Source organism: Halichoerus grypus, chromosome 12 (assembly GCF_964656455.1).
Source record: "Halichoerus grypus chromosome 12, mHalGry1.hap1.1, whole genome shotgun sequence".
Lineage (NCBI taxonomy): Eukaryota > Metazoa > Chordata > Mammalia > Carnivora > Phocidae > Halichoerus > Halichoerus grypus.
The window spans coordinates 36,050,195-36,068,202 of record NC_135723.1 but is presented as its reverse complement, the minus strand read 5'-3'; the positions used below and the strand labels follow the sequence as shown (position 1 = coordinate 36,068,202).

Genomic DNA, 18,008 nt, shown 5'->3' with positions numbered 1-18,008 from the left:
TACACAATGGGGAAAAGACTGTTTCTTCAATAAATGGTGCTGAAAACACAGGACAGCTACATGCAAAAGAATGAAACCACTCTTACACCATATACAAAAATAAGCTCAAATTGGTTTAAAGACCTGAAGCTATAAAACTCCTAAAAGAAAACATGGGGAGTAAACTCTTATACCTCAGTTTTAGGAATGTATTTTTGGATCTGTCTTGTTAGGCAAGGGCAACAAAAGCAAAAATAAACAACTGAAACTACATCAAACTAAAAAACTTCTGCACAATTAAGGGAACCCATCAACAAAACTAAAAGTCAACCTAACTAAATGAGAAAAGATATTTGTAAATGACATATCTATTAAAAGGTTAATATTCGGGGCACCTGGGTGGCTCAGTGGGTTGGGCATCTGCCTTTGGCTCAGGTCACGATCTCAGGTCCTGGGATCGAGCCCCAGGTCAGGCTCCCTGCTCCTCCCCCCTGCTCATGCTCTCTCTCTCTCAAATAAATAAATAAATCTTTAAAAAAAAAAAAAAGGTTAATATCCAAAATATATATTAAAAAAAACCTCACAGCAGAGTGTATAATGCCAAGTGAAATAAGTCAGTTAGAGAAAAACAAATGCAATATGATTTCACTCATATGTGGAATTTAAGAAATAAAACAAATGACCAAGGGGAAAAAAAGAGACAGACGAAGAAACAGACTCTTAACTACAGAGAATAAACTGATGGGTACCACAGGGGAGAAGGGTGGGGGGGATGGGTGAAAGAGGGGATAGGGATTAAAGAGTACACTTATCATGATGAGCACTGAGTAATGTTTAGAATTGATGAATCACTATATTATACACCTGAAACCAAATATTAACACTGTATGTTAACTATGTTAGAGTTAAAGTAAAAAACTTAATAAAATTTTTAAAAAATAAAAAAATAAATTTAATAAAAAGAACTCATAGCACTCAACCCCAAAGAAGAAAGAAAGAAAGAAAGAAAGAAAAGCAAAAAAAGGAAACAGCCAAACAATCCAATTAAAAAATGAGCAGAGGGCCTGAATGGACATTTTTCCAGAGAAGATATAAACATGACCAACAGGCACATGAAAAGATGCTCATTATCACTCATCATTAGGGAAATGCAAATTAAAACCTCAATGATATATCACCTCACGCTTGTCAAAATGGCTATTTAAAAAAAAACATGAATAACAAGTGTTGGTGAGAATGTGGGACAAAGGGAACCCTTGTATACTATTAGTGGGAATGTAAATTGGTGCAGCCACTATGAAAAACAGTATGGCAGTCCCTCAAAAAATTAAAAATAGATCTATATGATCCATTAATTCTATTTCTGGGTATTTATCTGAAAAAAATGAAAACACCAATCTGAAAAGATATATTGCACCCCTGTGTTTATTGTAGCTTTATTTACAATATCCAAGACATGGAAGCAACCTAAGTATCAATCAATAGATGAATGGATAAAGAAGATGTGACATATATATATATATATGTGTGTGTGTGCGCATTTGTCTATATATGTATATGTATATATGTATATATATATATGATGGAAAATTATTCAACCATAAAAACAAATGAAATCTTGCCATTTGTGACAACATGGATAAGTGAAATAAATCAGAGAAAGGGGCACCTGGCTGGCTCAGTAGGTAGAGCATCTGACACTTGATCTTGGGGTCATGAATTTGAGCCCCGCGCTGGCTATGGAGATCACATAAATAAATAAATAAATAAATAAATAAATAAATAAGTAAATAAATATTTTTTAAAAAGTCAGAGAAAGACAAATGCCGTATGATTTCACTTACATGTGGAATCTAAAAAACAAAACGAATGAACAAAACAGAAACAGACTCATAAACATAGAGCACAGACTAGACTGGTAGTTGCCAGTGGAGAGGGAACGTAGGGCGATGGGTGAAATAGGTATAGGGGAGTAAGAGGTACAAACTTCCAGTTAAAAAATAAATAAGCCACAGGGATGTGGAATATCCCACAACATAGGGAATGTAGTTAATATTACAATAATTTTGCATGGTAACAGGCGGTAACTACACTTACTATGGGAGCATTTTGTAATGTATATCAATGTCAAATTACTATGTTGTACACCTGAAACTAATATAATAGTCTCTATCAACTATACTTCAATTTAAAAATAATGAATAAAAATAATTTTTTAATTATGTTCAGTTAGCCAACATACAGTACATCATTAGTTTTTGATGTAGTGTTCAACAATTCATTAGTTGTTATAACACCCAGAGCTCATCACAACATGTGCCCTCCTTAATTTTTTTAAAAAGACTATAGCCATTATAGAAAGAAAAAAAGCAGTGTTGCTTTCATAAAGAAGCCCCAAATTTAAAGTCACAAGGCCAGATTCTCTGAATTGCAAGTCGTGATTTTATATTTTTTTATTTTCATTTTTTTAAAGATTTTATTTATTTATTTGACAGAGAGAGACACAGCGAGAGAGGGAACACAAGCAGGGGGAGTGGGAGAGGGAGAAGCAGGTTCCCCGCGGAGCAGGGAGCCCGATGCGGGGCTCGATGTGGGGCTCGATCCCAGGACCCTGAGATCATGACCTGAGCTGAAGGCAGATGCTTAACGACTGAGCCACCGAGGCACCCCTGCAAGTCGTGATTTTAAATTGAGATACTTTCCCTATAGGCAACTTTATGTAATGTAAATCAGGTACCAATTTATTTATTCAACCCTTGTTAATTATCTTCTTGACCAGACTACCAATAAGTATATTCCCAGCTTTTAAGCACATTAAACTTTTGAAGTCTCAAGAGTTTTTACTCCCATTTGCAATTCAAAACAGTAGTCTGTTCACTTAGAACATGATTTTTTTTTTTTTTTTTGGTATTAGAAACCTACAATATATCCAAACTTATGGAATACACTGAGTTGCTGAACCATTCAGAGTAAGGAATAATTTTCCATATCCTCAAATCCTGGACCAAAGAAATGATAATGATATCTAAAACAATAAGAAAAAGATAACAATATGACATATATTTATTAATAATACATAAAGAAGGTATTTCCTAATGTGGCCAATGCCTACATTAGCTTTTATCACCTAAATTAAAAATCACTATTGCAGCATTAATTTCAACAAATGAATTTATGTAATTATATAGAATTCAAGCATTTGTAAAAAGCATCACTCAGAATGTGAAATAGTCTGTATAATGAAATATTTACTGTGTTGAATATGGATACCTTATGATGATAATTAATCCTAAATCTCAATATCATTTTCCTAGAAACTTAAAGGCCTCTAATTAAGGCCCAAGCTATTCAAACAGATTTAAGACCTTAGTTAATAATCTGAAAAAAATACAGAGAGAAAAACATAACCTTCAGGTTTTCTAGGTCATTTACATTGTATTTTGTTATGCTATACTTCATTATATTTATAAAAATACATAAGCCGGTGAGTTGCAAGAAATAAAGTAGTAATGTTTCAAAAATAATACATAAAAAGTTAATCTACATAATATTACTTATTCTTACCTCTGAACTATAATCATCTGCCGTAGTTGAAATCTCACTTTCTGGCTAAAACAAAAATAAAAACCAATTACATTAAAGCCTTCCCCTCCCCCGCCAAACATTGTACTTCATTAACCCATTACTATTAGTAACATATGATAGAAAATTCATATAAAAATATCACTAAAAAACTAGCAAAAATTATTCAAGCATTTAAAAAAAAAACTTTAAGTAAGTGGATTTTATTTTATTCATTTTTTTTAAAAGTAAGCTCTGTGCCCAACATGGGGCTTGAACTCACAACCCTGAGATCAAAAGTCACATGCTCTACCAACTGAGCCAGCCATACGCCCCTAAACCTATAAAATTTTCACTCTATGAATCACAATAGCTAACTAACACACCTGACATTTATCATAAAGCATTTTTCTAAATATAAACGTATCAAGAGGTACTTTCACACCGGGTCTTATATACATTACAAATCATTTGTAAGACAAGCACCAAATAAGATATCATCCCTCTAATTCTTATGTCTCTTTTAAATAAAAGAAAGTCTTAAAATGTTACTCAGAAGAGTTCAATTTCTTCAAAAAGAAAAATCATCAGCGTGCCTGGCTCAGTTGGTAGAACATGAGCTTAGAGATTACTCAAAAAAAAAAAAAGGGTAAAAAAAAATCACCAAATCTTGATGCTAGAAAAGTAGTAAGAACTTGAAGAAAAATAACAATCTTCCTTGTTACTAACACCTCTGCAGCTTATAAAACACTTACTAAGACATTCCTGTTTCATTCTTACATCCCTGGGATTTGGGTATGAAGTGAGTGGCTTTTCTGAGCTTCCCTTAGTTTAGAACCACTAGAAAGAGGTTCCCTCAGTTCAGAACCACTAGGAAGTTTCCTCAAGGAGGAAACTTAAATTTTCACTGCTTTCACTGTTCACCCACTCATCTAAGAATCTCAATTTACAAGTGAGAAAAGAGACCTAGATATTTCACCTTTTCATTCAACAAATATGAACCATCACTGTCTCCTTTCCCATCTATACTTAAGGAAATTTTATTCATCACTCAATACCAAGTTCTAAGTCTACCTCCTCTCTGATGTAGTAACTGATGCCAGGAACAGAAATAAGCTTACCCCTATCCTAAAATTCTGTCATAGGGGTTCCTAACTTATATGACCCTCTTTTTTTTTTTTTTAAAGATTTTTTATTTATTTGACAGAGAGAGACAAAGCGAGAGAAGGAACACAAGCAGGTGGAGTGGGAGAGGGAGAACCAGGCCTCCTGCCGAGCAGGGAGCCCGATGCGGGGCTTGATCCCAAGACCCTGAGATCATGACCTGAGCCGAAGGCAGACGCTCAATGACTGAGCCACCCAGGCGCCCCTATATGACCCTCTTTTAAATCTAAAATACTTTCATGACATAAGTCCTCATGGCTGATTCACTTATGCCTTTTAAACAACTATAGATTAAATGTATATTGTGTACTAAAAACTGTGTTACTGAGGATGAAATGGTGAACAAGACACTCTTTGGACTGGAAATGCTAAAACTCTAGTGAGAAGCCCAAACATTGATTTGTTATGCAGAAAAAGATAACAAATACATCTTCAAACCACGTCAAGCACCAGAGTTGCCATTTTACATCATTTAAAAGATCCAGATTTCAACAATTACAAGATACACAAAGAAAAAGGAAAAGTATGGCCCATATAGAAGAAAAACAACAGTCAGTAGAAATGGTCCCTGAGGAAACACAAATATTGGACTTCATATACAAAGACTTTAAATGAGCTATTTTAAATAGAGTCAAATAAGTGAATAAAATTAAATCTAAAATACTGAAGAAAACTATAAGGATACTGCCTTACAAAATAAAGAGCATCACTATAAAAGAACCAAAGAGGGGCACCTGGCAGGCTCAGTTGGTGGAGCATGCGACTCTTGATCGCGAGGTTGTGAGTTCAAGCCCCATGTGGGGTGTAGAGATTACTTAAAAAAATAAAATAAAATTTTTAAAAATAATTTTTTAAAAAAGTAAAATAACTGAAATGAAAAATTCATTTCAGGGGGCTTAACAGATCTGTGAAGAATCAGCAAACTTTAATATATAGTTCAATTGAAATTATGCAGTCTGAGGAAAAGATTAAAAAAGAATGAAGAGGGGCGCCTGGGTGGCTCAGTCGGTTAAGCGTCTGCCTTTGGCTCAGGTCATGATCCCAGGGTACTGGGATCGAGCCCTGCATTGGGCTCCCTGCTCAGCGGGGAGCCTGCTTCTCCTTCTCCCTCTGCCTGCCGCTCTGCCTACTTGTGCTCTCTCTCCGTCAAATAAATAAATATTTTTTTTTTAATAAATAAAATCTTTAAAAAAAAAGAATGAAGAAAAATGAACAGAGCATGAGAGATCTGTACAACAGGATCAAACATACTAACATGCATAACAGGAGACCCAGAGGAGGGGACAGAAAGGAGCAGAAAGAATATTTGACGATACAATGCCCGAAAACTTCCCAAATTGGATGAAAAACACTAATCTACATATCCAAGATGCTCAACAAAGTCTAAGAAGGAAAATATCAAAAGATCCACTCTTAGCTAATCTTTAACATCCCTGACCTTTTGAATAAAGCTCAAATCCTATATATTATCTAAATCTTTCTGTTTCCATATAAATATGTCAGGGTCCACTCTAAATTATAATTATTACCTGTCTCACACACCACTCTTTCTCCTAAGCATCCCAGCCTTCTCTACTCCTGGTTTTAGTTGGTAGCTCCATCCCATCCACCATCCCAATCCACTTTTAAATTCTCCCTCATGGCCTTATTCTGGAAAATCACACCATTAAAGAGAAGAAGAAAATCAGCCTTTATTTTGGGCCTTCTATGGGCCAGGTGCAATCTCCTGCCTCTCACCTTTACCATCCTCCCATCCCCAACATTCTGTGATGCTTTTAAAACTAAACTTCCTACAGTTTCCAAGTCATATCATAGCTTCATGTTCTTGTGGATGTTGTTTTTTTATCACAGAGGTTGCCTTGCTACTTCTTTGCTGATAGCTTATGCCGATTTAGCATTCCCCCAAAATCATGGTACTCTAGGGTACCATATGCATTTTTGTTACCATAACTGTAATCAGAATACACAGACTATCTTACATCTGCCTTTCCCACTTGACTTTCCTAAAGGGCAGAGAATGTCATATTTACCCTTGTATCCTTGGTGCTGAATCCTTGATGTATTATATTATAGTTGTACTATAAATGTTTACTGAATCAAGCTCACAAAAACTGCACAGGGTAATAATGAGTGTTGTCATTACAACAACTTTCCACTTAGACTTCTAATTTTCAAAAATCTAGATAAATACTTACTTCAACAGAGAAGACCTCATCACGTTTGATTATTGTGGATTCAGGAGTCACGGCTGTTCCTACCCTCTGAGAACTATTTATGTACATTTCATCACTCTGTGAGTGCTCAATATTCAAAGCATGGTATGTTGACACATCATGTTTACTGCTTGAAGTTTTCCTCTTTTTTTTCTGCTTCTTAGAAGGATTCTGCCCATCAGATTGAGCTTTCCTTTGTCGAAACTGGGCAAGCTACAGAAAAAAAGACATTGTCCTTATCATTAGAGATATTTTTTCTTTACCACCACTATGAAAAAAGCAAGTATCTTTGGAATCATTTTCTTTACAAAATCAAACCATCACTAAATAAAGGACAGTTGTTACAGTCCTTAATATAACTACCGAATTGCAAAAAAATTAGGTACTTCTGAATAAATACTATTCAAATATTAAGAAGAACTGAAAATGTCATGTCTAAAGAAAAAAAATTAGCCCAGAGTTAGGTAGAATAGGGAAAACAGGCGCTCTCACTCACAGCTTGGCAAGAGTGTAACCTCTGGATGTTAGATTATATAAAAATACAAGAGGTCTAAATGCGTTTACCTTGTGAAATTTCTGGGACTTCTAATTTGTACTAAATTTAATTAGTCCATGCAAAAGATTTAGTTACACAAATGATCACTGCAGCCTTGTTTCTAATGGGAAAAAATTTGAAATAATTTAAATGTCAAACAATAGTGCTTCCTATCCCCTAATCACTTGCATATCATCATCAGGATTTTTGCCATGTCCTAATGCCATCTATACTTATCATTAACTTAGCATGTTTTCACTAGTGTACTTATCTAAATTTATTTTAAAAGGAGACTTCCTATCCTGGTATAAATTAAAAGCCAGTATCACTTGTGATTTCCTTAAATAAAATAGTAAACAGAAATGAATGTAATGAAAACTAACACTACATTATCAAAATTTTAGCTAGGTAATACTGCTGAAGGTTATAAGAGAAACAGGCAAGTGTTAAAGGAGTATTAAGGATATATGAGCATCAAACAGACTTTTGGCTTACTGTAAACAGATGGTCTAAAAAAAAACCTGGAAAAGTATTAACTTTCTTATGATACTATTCACTATTATTTATTTTTAAAAAGATTTTATTTATTCATTTGAGACACAGAGATAGAGAGAGAGAGAGAGAGACAGAGCACATGAGCGGGGGAGAGGCAGCGGGAGAGGGAGAAGCAGGCTCCCCGCTGAGCCAGAAGCCTGATGTGGGGCTCCATCCCAGGACCCCAGGATCATGCATGACCTGAGCCGAAGGCAGACGATCAACCATCTGAGCCACCCAGGTGCCCCTATTCACTATTAATTAATACTGGATCAGGCTATCACCTAAAATATCCCGTCACCACCTAAAATCAGAAGTATGCATTACATACTTTGGGTAACACTGGATTAACTCAATTAAAATGTTAATGCAAATAATAATATTAAAGATGTTTATATAAAAAGTATATGTGAAAAAATAATAAAGATGTTTATGACACAGTGGTATATATAAAATAATACTGCAATAGAATTTTTTTTTTTTTAAGATTATTTATTTGACAGAAAGACACAGCGAGAGAGGGAACACAAGCAGGGAGGGTGTGAGAGGGAGAAGCCGGCTTCCCACTGAGCAGGGAGCCCAATGCGGGGCTCGATCCCAGGACCCTGGGATCATGACCTGAGCTGAAGGCAGACGCTTAACAACTGAGCCACTCAGGCGCCCCAATCTTTTTTTTTTAATAAAAGGAAAATGGTGTGCATCTCTTTCAACAAAGACAAGCAGGGCTCAGGCCCACAGCCTTCAATAATTCTAACTAGCTTGAATTTTAATAACATTATACACATAGGCATATATAAATTCTGGAAGAATATAACCACAACTTTGATCTCTCTCTAGACTGGAGATTTCAGGTATTTTTCCTTATGCTCATCTGAAATTTCCTTTTTTATGCAACACATTTTCTAAATTTTATATGAAGCAACTACTAACCACCAATTCTTAAATTTACTTTGAGCTACTTGATCATTGAGAGAAGAACAAAAGCATAAGAATAGGTGTAAGCCCCTTTGTGCCTTAAAAATAGGAAATCTACTAAACAGTCAACAAAACCAAAAGACAACTGACAGAATGGGAGAAGATATTTGCAAATGACATATCAGATAAAGGGCTAGTATCCAAAATCTATAAAGAACTTATCAAACTCAACACCAAAAGAACAAAGAATCCAATCAAGAAATGGGCAGAAGACATGAACAGACATTTCTGCAAAGAAGACATCCAAATGGCCAACAGACACATGAAAAAGTGCTCAACATCACTCGGCATCAGGGAAATCCAAATCGAAACCTCAAGGAGATACCACCTCACACCAGTCAGAACGGCTAAAATTAACAAGTCAGGAAACGACAGATGTTGGCGGGGATGCGGAGAAAGGGGAACCCTCCTATACTGTTGGTGGTAATGCAAGCTGGTGCAGCCACTCTGGAAAACAGTATGGAGGTTCCTCAAAAAGTTGAAAATAGAGCTACCATACGATCCAGCAATTGCACTACTGGGTATTTACCCCAAAGATACAAATGTAGTGATCCGAAGGGGTACGTGCACCCCGATGTTTATAGCAGCAATGTCCACAATAGCCAAACTGTGGAAAGAGCCAAGATGTCCATCGACAGATGAATGGATAAAGAAGAGGTGGTATATATATACAATGGAATATTATGCAGCCATCAAAAGGAATGAGATCTTGCCATTTGCAACGACGTGGATGGAACTGGAGCATATTATGCTGAGCGAAATAAGTCAAACAGAGAAAGACATGTATCATATGACCTCACTGATATGAGGAATTCTTAATCTCAGGAAACAAACTGAGGGTTGCTGGAGTGGGGGGTGGGGTGGGAGGGATGGGGTGACTGGGTGATAGACACTGGGGAGGGTATGTGCTCTGGTAAGCGCTGTGAATTGTGTAAGACTGTTGAATCTCAGATCTGTACCTCTGAAACAAATAATGCAATATATGTTAAGAAAAAAAAAAAAAAGAAGAAGAAGATAGCAGGAGGGGAAGAATGAAGGGGGGAAATCGGAGGGGGAGACGAACCATTAGAGACTATGGACTCTGAAAAACAAACTGAGGGTTCTAGAGAGGAGGGGGGTGGGAGGATGGGTTAGCCTGGTGATGGGTATTAAAGAGGGCACGTTCTGCATGGAGCACTGGGTGTTATGCACAAACAATGAATCATGGAACACTACATCTAAAACTAATGATGTAATGTATAGTGATTAACATAAAAATAAAAAATTTAAAAAAATAAAAATAAAAAATAAATAAAAAAAAGGAAATCTACTACCAGCATATTAATTATATAACTATTAGACCAAGCACAAAGATGGCCAGTAAATTTCTTATGATATGAAGTATTAAAACAATCTTAATGATGTTGCTATCATTAACTATCAAAATATGTGACAAATAGCACAACTTATAGAATAACACACAGCATATTTTATACTTATTTTGTCTGTTGCAGATGAAAAAAAGGATACAGCTATGTAGTAGTGATTACTTAATAAAGACATCTAACTCATAAGTCAGAAATATCTAATCAATCACTGACCTTGTAGAATGTAAAAATATATCACATTAAAAATTTTCCCCAGTTATTTAGCAACTAGCCTGTTATCCTACTTCATGTCTGCTTAAGGAACAGATGCAAGACCAGTTGCCTCTATTTGTACATTATTAAGCTGCTGGAATGCATTTAAACTACTTTGGAGGATACTAAATTCATTCTTAAAAATAAACCAACTGAAACACTATTACATATTATCTGAAAATAGAATCAAAAGTCTAGGCACATCATTTTAAAAAGATCCCACAGAGAGAACACAAAACCAAGAAAAACATTAATAATGACATTCTTGATATTTAAGTTCAACTTCAGAAACTTCTTAAAATTCCATGTTGTCTGTGTTAGAAAATATACCCAGAGAGCAGAGAATATAAAGACAAAGACGAATATTCTGTTTAAAATTCCAACTTGTAGGGTTATATAATTTATTATATAATATTATTTAATATTTATTTTATGTACAAATACATAACAAAGGAGAAAACTAAAACTGTATTTTAAAAGGTCTGATTTTTTAAAAAACACCTCTCAGACAGTAGTATCCATTACTAAATGAACCCAAATGAAAAAGTTATTAATAGATATAGAATAAAAAGTAGAATGGTTTTTGGGGCGCCTGACTGGCTCAGTCAGAGGGGCATGTGTCTCTTGATCTTGGGGTGGTGAGTTTGAGCCCCACTTGGGAATAGAGATTACTTAAAATAAATAAATAAGAATTAAAAAGTAGAATGGTTTTCTGGTAGAATGGTGTAGAATTAAAAGTAGAATGGTGTTTAGAACAAATCATTTCTAAGAACATAAAATTACCAAGACATTGTTTTAGGCCTTTTACTGATTATACAAAGTCATACTATTTTTTCAGAACAATTAACCAGAAGGTAGACAGCATGAGGGTAAGGACTTTTGTTCTGTTCACTGCTATATATTCAAAGTCTGGAACAGTACTAAAAAAATACATGTTGAGGGGCGCCTGCGTGGCTCAGTTGGTTAGGCGTCTGCCTTTAGCTGAGGTCATGGTCTCGGGGTCCTGGGGTCGAGCCCCGCGTCGGGCTCCCAGCTCGGCAGGGAGCCTGCTTCTCCCTCTCCCTCTGCCCCCACTCGTGCTTTCTCTCTCTCAAATAAGTAAATAAAATCTTTTTTAAAAAAATACATGTTAAGTGAAAAAAGGTATCTTTTTACAGAAAAGTCACCACTAAAAAAAATTATTTTAAGCACTATTTCATAGAACCAGACAATTCAGATGATATAACAGGCATATCTAATTCTATTATCTAGAAAAGTTCCATGGTCTTAGAATTAAAATCAGCAATTAAATGAATCAAAACACAAAATAATCCCTCTTACCATCTCTTCCTCCATCAGGCAAAACAAAACAAAATTAATTCTCAAAAATAATGCCCCACAATAGCTTTTTAGCAAGAGTTCTGTTTCATAAAAATGTATACAGAACTATACAACTCAGCACCAAAAAAAACCAATCTGACTAAAAAATGAACAGAGGTTCTGAATAGACGTTTCTCAAAGAAGACATATAGATGGCTAACAGATGCATAAAAAGCTACTCAACATCACTCATCATCAGGGAAATGCAAATCAAAACCACAGTATATCACTTTACTCCTTCAGAATGGCTAAAATCAAAATCACAAGAAATAACAAGTGTTGCTAAGGATGTGGAGAAAATGGAAACCCTATGCATGGCTGCTGGGAAGGCATATTGATGCAGCCACTGTGGGAAACAGTATGGAGATTCCTCAAAAAATTAAAAACAGAATTACCATTTGATCCAGTAGTTCCACTACCAGGTATTTACCCAAAGAAAATGAAAACACTAATTTAAAAAAAATATACACCCCCATGTTTACTGCAGCATTATTTACTATAGCTAAGATATGGAAGCAACCTAACAGTTCACTGATAGACAAATGGATAAGGAAGATGTGGTACAATATACAGTGGAATATTACACAGCCATAAAAAATGAGATGGTGCCAGTGGCTTAGTTAGGTGGGCATCTGACTTGATTTCTGCTTGGGTTATGGTCTCAGATTGTGGGATCAAGTCCCGTGTCAGGCTCCATGCTAAGAGTGAAGCCTTCTTGGGATTCTCTCTCTCCCTCTCCTTCTGCCCCTCCCTCCATCGCTCTCCCTCTCAAAAAAAAAAAAAAACAAAAAAAAGAGAGAAAGAGCAAGAGCATACCATTTGAGACAATGTGGGTAGACCTGGAGGGCATTATACTGAGTGAAATAAGTCAGACTAAGAAAGACAAATACTATACAATTTTACTCATATGTGGAATTTAAAAAACAAAACAAACAGAAAAAAGAGACAAAAAAACCAGACTCTTAAATACAGAGAAGAAACTATAGAGGGGAGGTGGGTACGGAGATGAATGAAACAGATAAAGGTGAATGAGAATACACTTGTATAAGTATAGAACTGTTGAATCATTATAGTGCACATCTGAAACTAATACTATGTTAATTATACTTTGATTTTAAAAATAAATAAATATATAATGCCCAGAATAGCTTTTCAGCAAGAGTTCCATTTCATAAAAATGTGAGAGGAGTAAGATCGTAAGTCTAATTTCTTATACCTATGTAAGCTATTTTTATTTTAAATCTTTAAAATGGCAAGCTAGCAGATAAGCAAAAATCAGAAACTCTACTCAATTAGCTAATCATTTGATATTGAAATGATACACTTTAAATTACTGGGAAAACATTTATTCTAAAACATGCTGAAAATTCAGACTACAGCCATCTGTGTTTGTCATTTGGAAGCCAATTATAAAAATGTTAACATATGTAGGCACAGAAATAGTTGCAAGATTTACTGGAAAGATATCATGTCCACATACACTTGTCTTTCAGAACTAATTCAAATCTCAAGCAAATATCTTACTTTGACCAGAACATGAATAAACGACTAAACAAAAATGACTGATAATTTATTCCTTAAGTTCAATATTTATAACCTTATAAGTAATCATTCTCAATAAAACAAGGAACTTAAAAAATCCTGTATAAAAACAAGCCAAGTTTTTATAATGGCACTTCAAAAAAACTACTAATTATAACGTTTATCAAATGTTCACTGAGTGTTAACTATGTGCCAGGCACTGTGCTAGACATGAACCAAAATACATGGTCCTACAAGTAGGATCTTTTAGTCAAGGCCAGCCTATTACATCACTGAGTTGTGGGAAGCAAATAAGATAAAAGTTAGTGTACAATTTCATAATCAAAAGTACTCCTATATATCTTTAAGGAGGTGGTATGGGAGCTTCTCATACCCTGATTTTCTCAAAGGCAGCTTTTTTTAAAATAATTTTCTTTTTTTTTAAATTTAAATTCAATTAGCCAACATATAGTACATCTTTAGTTTCAGATGTAGAGTTCAATAATTCATCAGTGTGTATAACACCCAGTGCTCATCACATCTCATGCCCTCCTTAATGCCCATCACCCAGTTACCCCATCCCCCCACCCATCTCCCCTCCAGCAACCCTCAGTTTGTTTCCTAGAATTAAAAGTCTCATGGTTTTTCTCCCTCTCTGAAGACTTTCAAAGGCAGCTTTCTATAAGAGGTGTGGTGGTTAAGTTTTAGATCTGTGAGGATAATAACTTGGCATAGGACAGGTATTAAGTAGTTTATTTATTTAAAAAATATTTATTGACTGCCTATCACGTATCCAGCACTGCGCTAAAGGCAGTACAGTTAGTAATGAATCAAACAGATACACACCATACTCTTATGAATTGTAATCCAGGTCGGAAGAACAAATTCAACAAATATAGAAAAACACAGAAATACATTATTTCAAGAGATTAAAAAATGCCTTGAAGATAAAGTATAGGTAGTAAAGAAAGCCTACAATAGAAAGATTTAATTTGGTTGGGGATGTCGGGAGAAGTGAGGAAATACCCTACTGGAAAAAAGAATATGAAGCTGAGATTTGAAGACAAATATGAGTTACTTGTCTAAGATCATAATCAGTTAAGTGGCAAAACAGAGTAAGAACACCTGACTCCAAATCCAGTATTTTTCCATTATACCAATTTATGTTCCATGCATTGAGTTCCTTTTTCTCCTTCATTTGTCATTATACTTCAAATCCTAGAACACTAAGTTCAAAGTCATGAATACATGAAATCACCAAACCAACAAATACTTTTTTGACAAAACTGGGGAAAAAACACCCACAACAACAACAATACACACACACACACACCCAAAAGAGAACACTGTAAAATATTTTAAAAACGTTATCTAGTCTCTCCAGTTTCCAAAAACAGCTGTGAGTTGAGCCATTTTCTATGTTTTTGCTGTAGAAAATTTAAGAAATCCTAATTAATTCTAATTATGGTGACTATTTGTACTTGTCAGTACTGCCTTTAAACCTTTTTAATATTCCTTAATGAATGCTGCACAAGAATGTTGTACAAACTATTACAACAAAACTCCAGGGGCCTAACTATGAAAACAAAAAGAAGATTACAACAGTTGACCCAAAGACAATTTGTATGTGGGGCAACTGAAAAGCAAGGAAGACAAAAGCAACATTTTAAGGATGCTCTGAAGCATATTTTCCAACAGTATCACGAACTGTTGGAAAATAACAGTCCCAAATAGCCCCAAAAATATCAGATTCGGAAAAGACCTCAGAACTTTACATTACTGAGCCATCAGTCTTACTTACATTCTATAATCTCATTCAATGTAGATTTTTTATTAGGTTTTGGAACACCTTCATGTTTAAGAAGAAAAGAGATTCTGCACTCTAAGGAATCATCTTAATTTTGCATATTTTAACACATTTCATCATATGGCACATAGTAGATGCAAATATTTGTTGAATGAAAACAATATTTCAAAAAGAATATGGATGACATATAATAGAATACTGAATCATTATGTCTAAAGAGAGTCTAATAAACTAGCTTTGTGATACTGGACAAGCCATTTGACCTCAGTAGAATCCAATTTCTTCAACTGTACAATGAAGAGATAGATTAGAAGGACTTCTTAAGATTTCTTTCAGTTTTGGGGCACCTGGGTGGCTCAGTCAATTAAGTGTCCAACTGTTGATTTCAGTTCAGGTCATGATCTCAGGGTCGTGAGATCAAGCCCTGCCTTAGGCTCCATGCTCAATGGGGAATCTGCTCAAGATTCTCTCTCTGCATCGACCCTGCTAGCACGGTGCACGCACACACACTCTCTCTCTCTCTCAAACAAATAAACGTTAAAAAATAAAAGATTTCTTCCAGTTTTAAGGGCTCTCTTGAAGAATTGTTTTCAATTTTTCTTTGTCCTTTCTCCTCTTCCTACTCTCCATTATAAAGGAGGAAAAGTTAGAATTTTACATTATAAGAGTTTTTTTTTTTTTTTTAAACTGTTCCTTGAGGGGTGGCTGGGTGGCTCAGTTGGTTAAGCGTCTGGCTCTTGGTTTTAGCTCAGGTCACAATCTCAGGGTTGTGGGATTGAGCCCGGTGTTGGGCTCTGCACACGGTGTGCGACCTGCCTGGGATTTCCTCTTTCCCTCGCCCTCTGCCCCTCCCCCCTCCCTCTTAAAAAAAAAACAACAACACACAAACAAAAACCATTACTTGAAAATCAATAAACAGTATCTATTACTAAATGACCCCAAATGAAAAAAGACAGATGCGCAATAAAAATTAGAATGATTACTTTATAGTGCTTAGAACAAATCTCTTCTAAGTACTTAAAATAATTAAAATACTGTTTTAGGCTCATGTTACTGATTATATTAAGTTAACTTATTTCAGAACAAATAACTAGATAGCAAGCTTCAGGAGGAAAGGGGTTTTTAATCAGAATCAAAGCCTACATAATACTCTAAGTCTAGAAGAGTGCCTGCACATAGGTTCTCAATGAATATTTGTTGAATAAAAAAAGATAATTTTTTTTTTTAAAGATTTTATTTATTTATCTGAGAGAGAGAGAATGAGAGACAGAGAGCATGACAGGGAGGAGGGTCAGAGGGAGAAGCAGACTCCCTGCCGAGCACGGAGCCCGATGAGGTACTCGATCCCGGGACTCCAGGATTATGACCTGAGCCGAAGGCAGTCGCTTAACCAACTGAGCCACCCAGGCGCCCCGATAATTTATTTTTTATAAAAGAGGCACCACTAAACAATAATTCTAGGCATTACTCCTCAGAATTTCAGAACATCTGCATAGTTTCTTTTTAAAAAAATGGGGTGCCTGTCTGGCTCAGTCAGAAGAGCATGTGACTCTTGATCATGGGGTTGTGAGTTCGAGCCCCACACTGGGTGTAGAGATTATTTAAAATAAATAATTTTTCTTAAAAGATGACATATCAGTTCTATGGTTACGTTATTGCATAACCATACAATGTAACTGTCAAAAATAATGTTTGCAAAAAAAATTTAATGTGAGAAAATGCTTTCAACATAAAGTCTGGGGAAAAGCAGCCAAAATTGCATAGAGTATGATTCAAGTTAAGTTTAAAAATATACACTGAAACAAAGAATCGACAAACTAATAGTGATTATTTGTGGGTTGAGACTATGGGTGATTGTTTTCTTCTTTCAAAAATCTTCACTGCCTCCTTCCCCACAGATCTGTAAAGAATATTCTGTAAAGAATATTCGCTAATAAAAATTATCATGGACTTATAAGTTAATATCACCATTTTTTTAAAGGACATAATACACATCTACCACAAATCTCATTCCAAAAAGCAGAGAGAAGGCAGAGCCCCAGGAATATGCTGTCCTGGGACCTCGCCACTTTCATCAGCCTCTCCAGACACGGTTACCAAACCTCATAAGCATAACTGCCAACACTGACAGGTCATTACATCTTCACTGTTCACATGCCATCTACCTCTGTTTCATTTCACTGTCACCTCAGTTATTAACAATGAACAGTGAGAATAATGGCACTCTGCCCCAATCTTATCTAGTCTCTCCATATTATGAAGCTTAATCTCCTTAAAAATAAATAAAAGCAGTGTACATCTCTTATAAAGAAAAATCCTTAAACCAAGATATATCTGTAACAGATACTATCTCTCTCAGCAACATAAATATATGCCAGTTTATCACTTGAGGTTTCATTCATAAGCCACAGGTTATAAACTATTATTCCTTCTGATATATGTATCTTCTTTTTGCAGGAATTCTCAATTTAATAATGGAAGAACTGCTACATCTGGTCAGTTAAAGGCCCATCCTGTCAGGTATCCAGTGTCTATCAACAGCTCTAAAGGACATCTGTCAGAGATCATTTATGTGATGTAATGAGGTATATAATAAACACACAAATATCAGTTTGTTTTTCGCTTCATTTCCTCTTCCTACCTCATTCCCTCACACAGTCACTACTCCCCAGGAACGGACAGACCTTGGGATCACAATCTCTGCACAAATCTAAGCCCTTGGCACGTGCTGTGCATCAGAA

General features: G+C 35.5%; 1 protein-coding gene across 3 annotated transcripts in view; it reads right to left on the bottom strand.

Annotated features, from left to right (window-relative positions):
- AKAP9 (A-kinase anchoring protein 9) overlaps window positions 1-18,008 on the bottom strand; it is a 197,807-nt gene that overhangs the window by 124,518 nt on the left and 55,281 nt on the right. For all 3 annotated transcript variants that reach the window (XM_078059240.1, XM_078059241.1, XM_036113321.2), the window contains 2 exons: window positions 6,900-7,130; window positions 3,544-3,588 (listed from right to left, as the gene is read on the bottom strand). In XM_078059240.1, coding sequence (XP_077915366.1) covers window positions 3,544-3,588; window positions 6,900-7,130 — 276 coding nt within the window. The remainder of the gene's footprint in view (window positions 1-3,543; window positions 3,589-6,899; window positions 7,131-18,008) is intronic.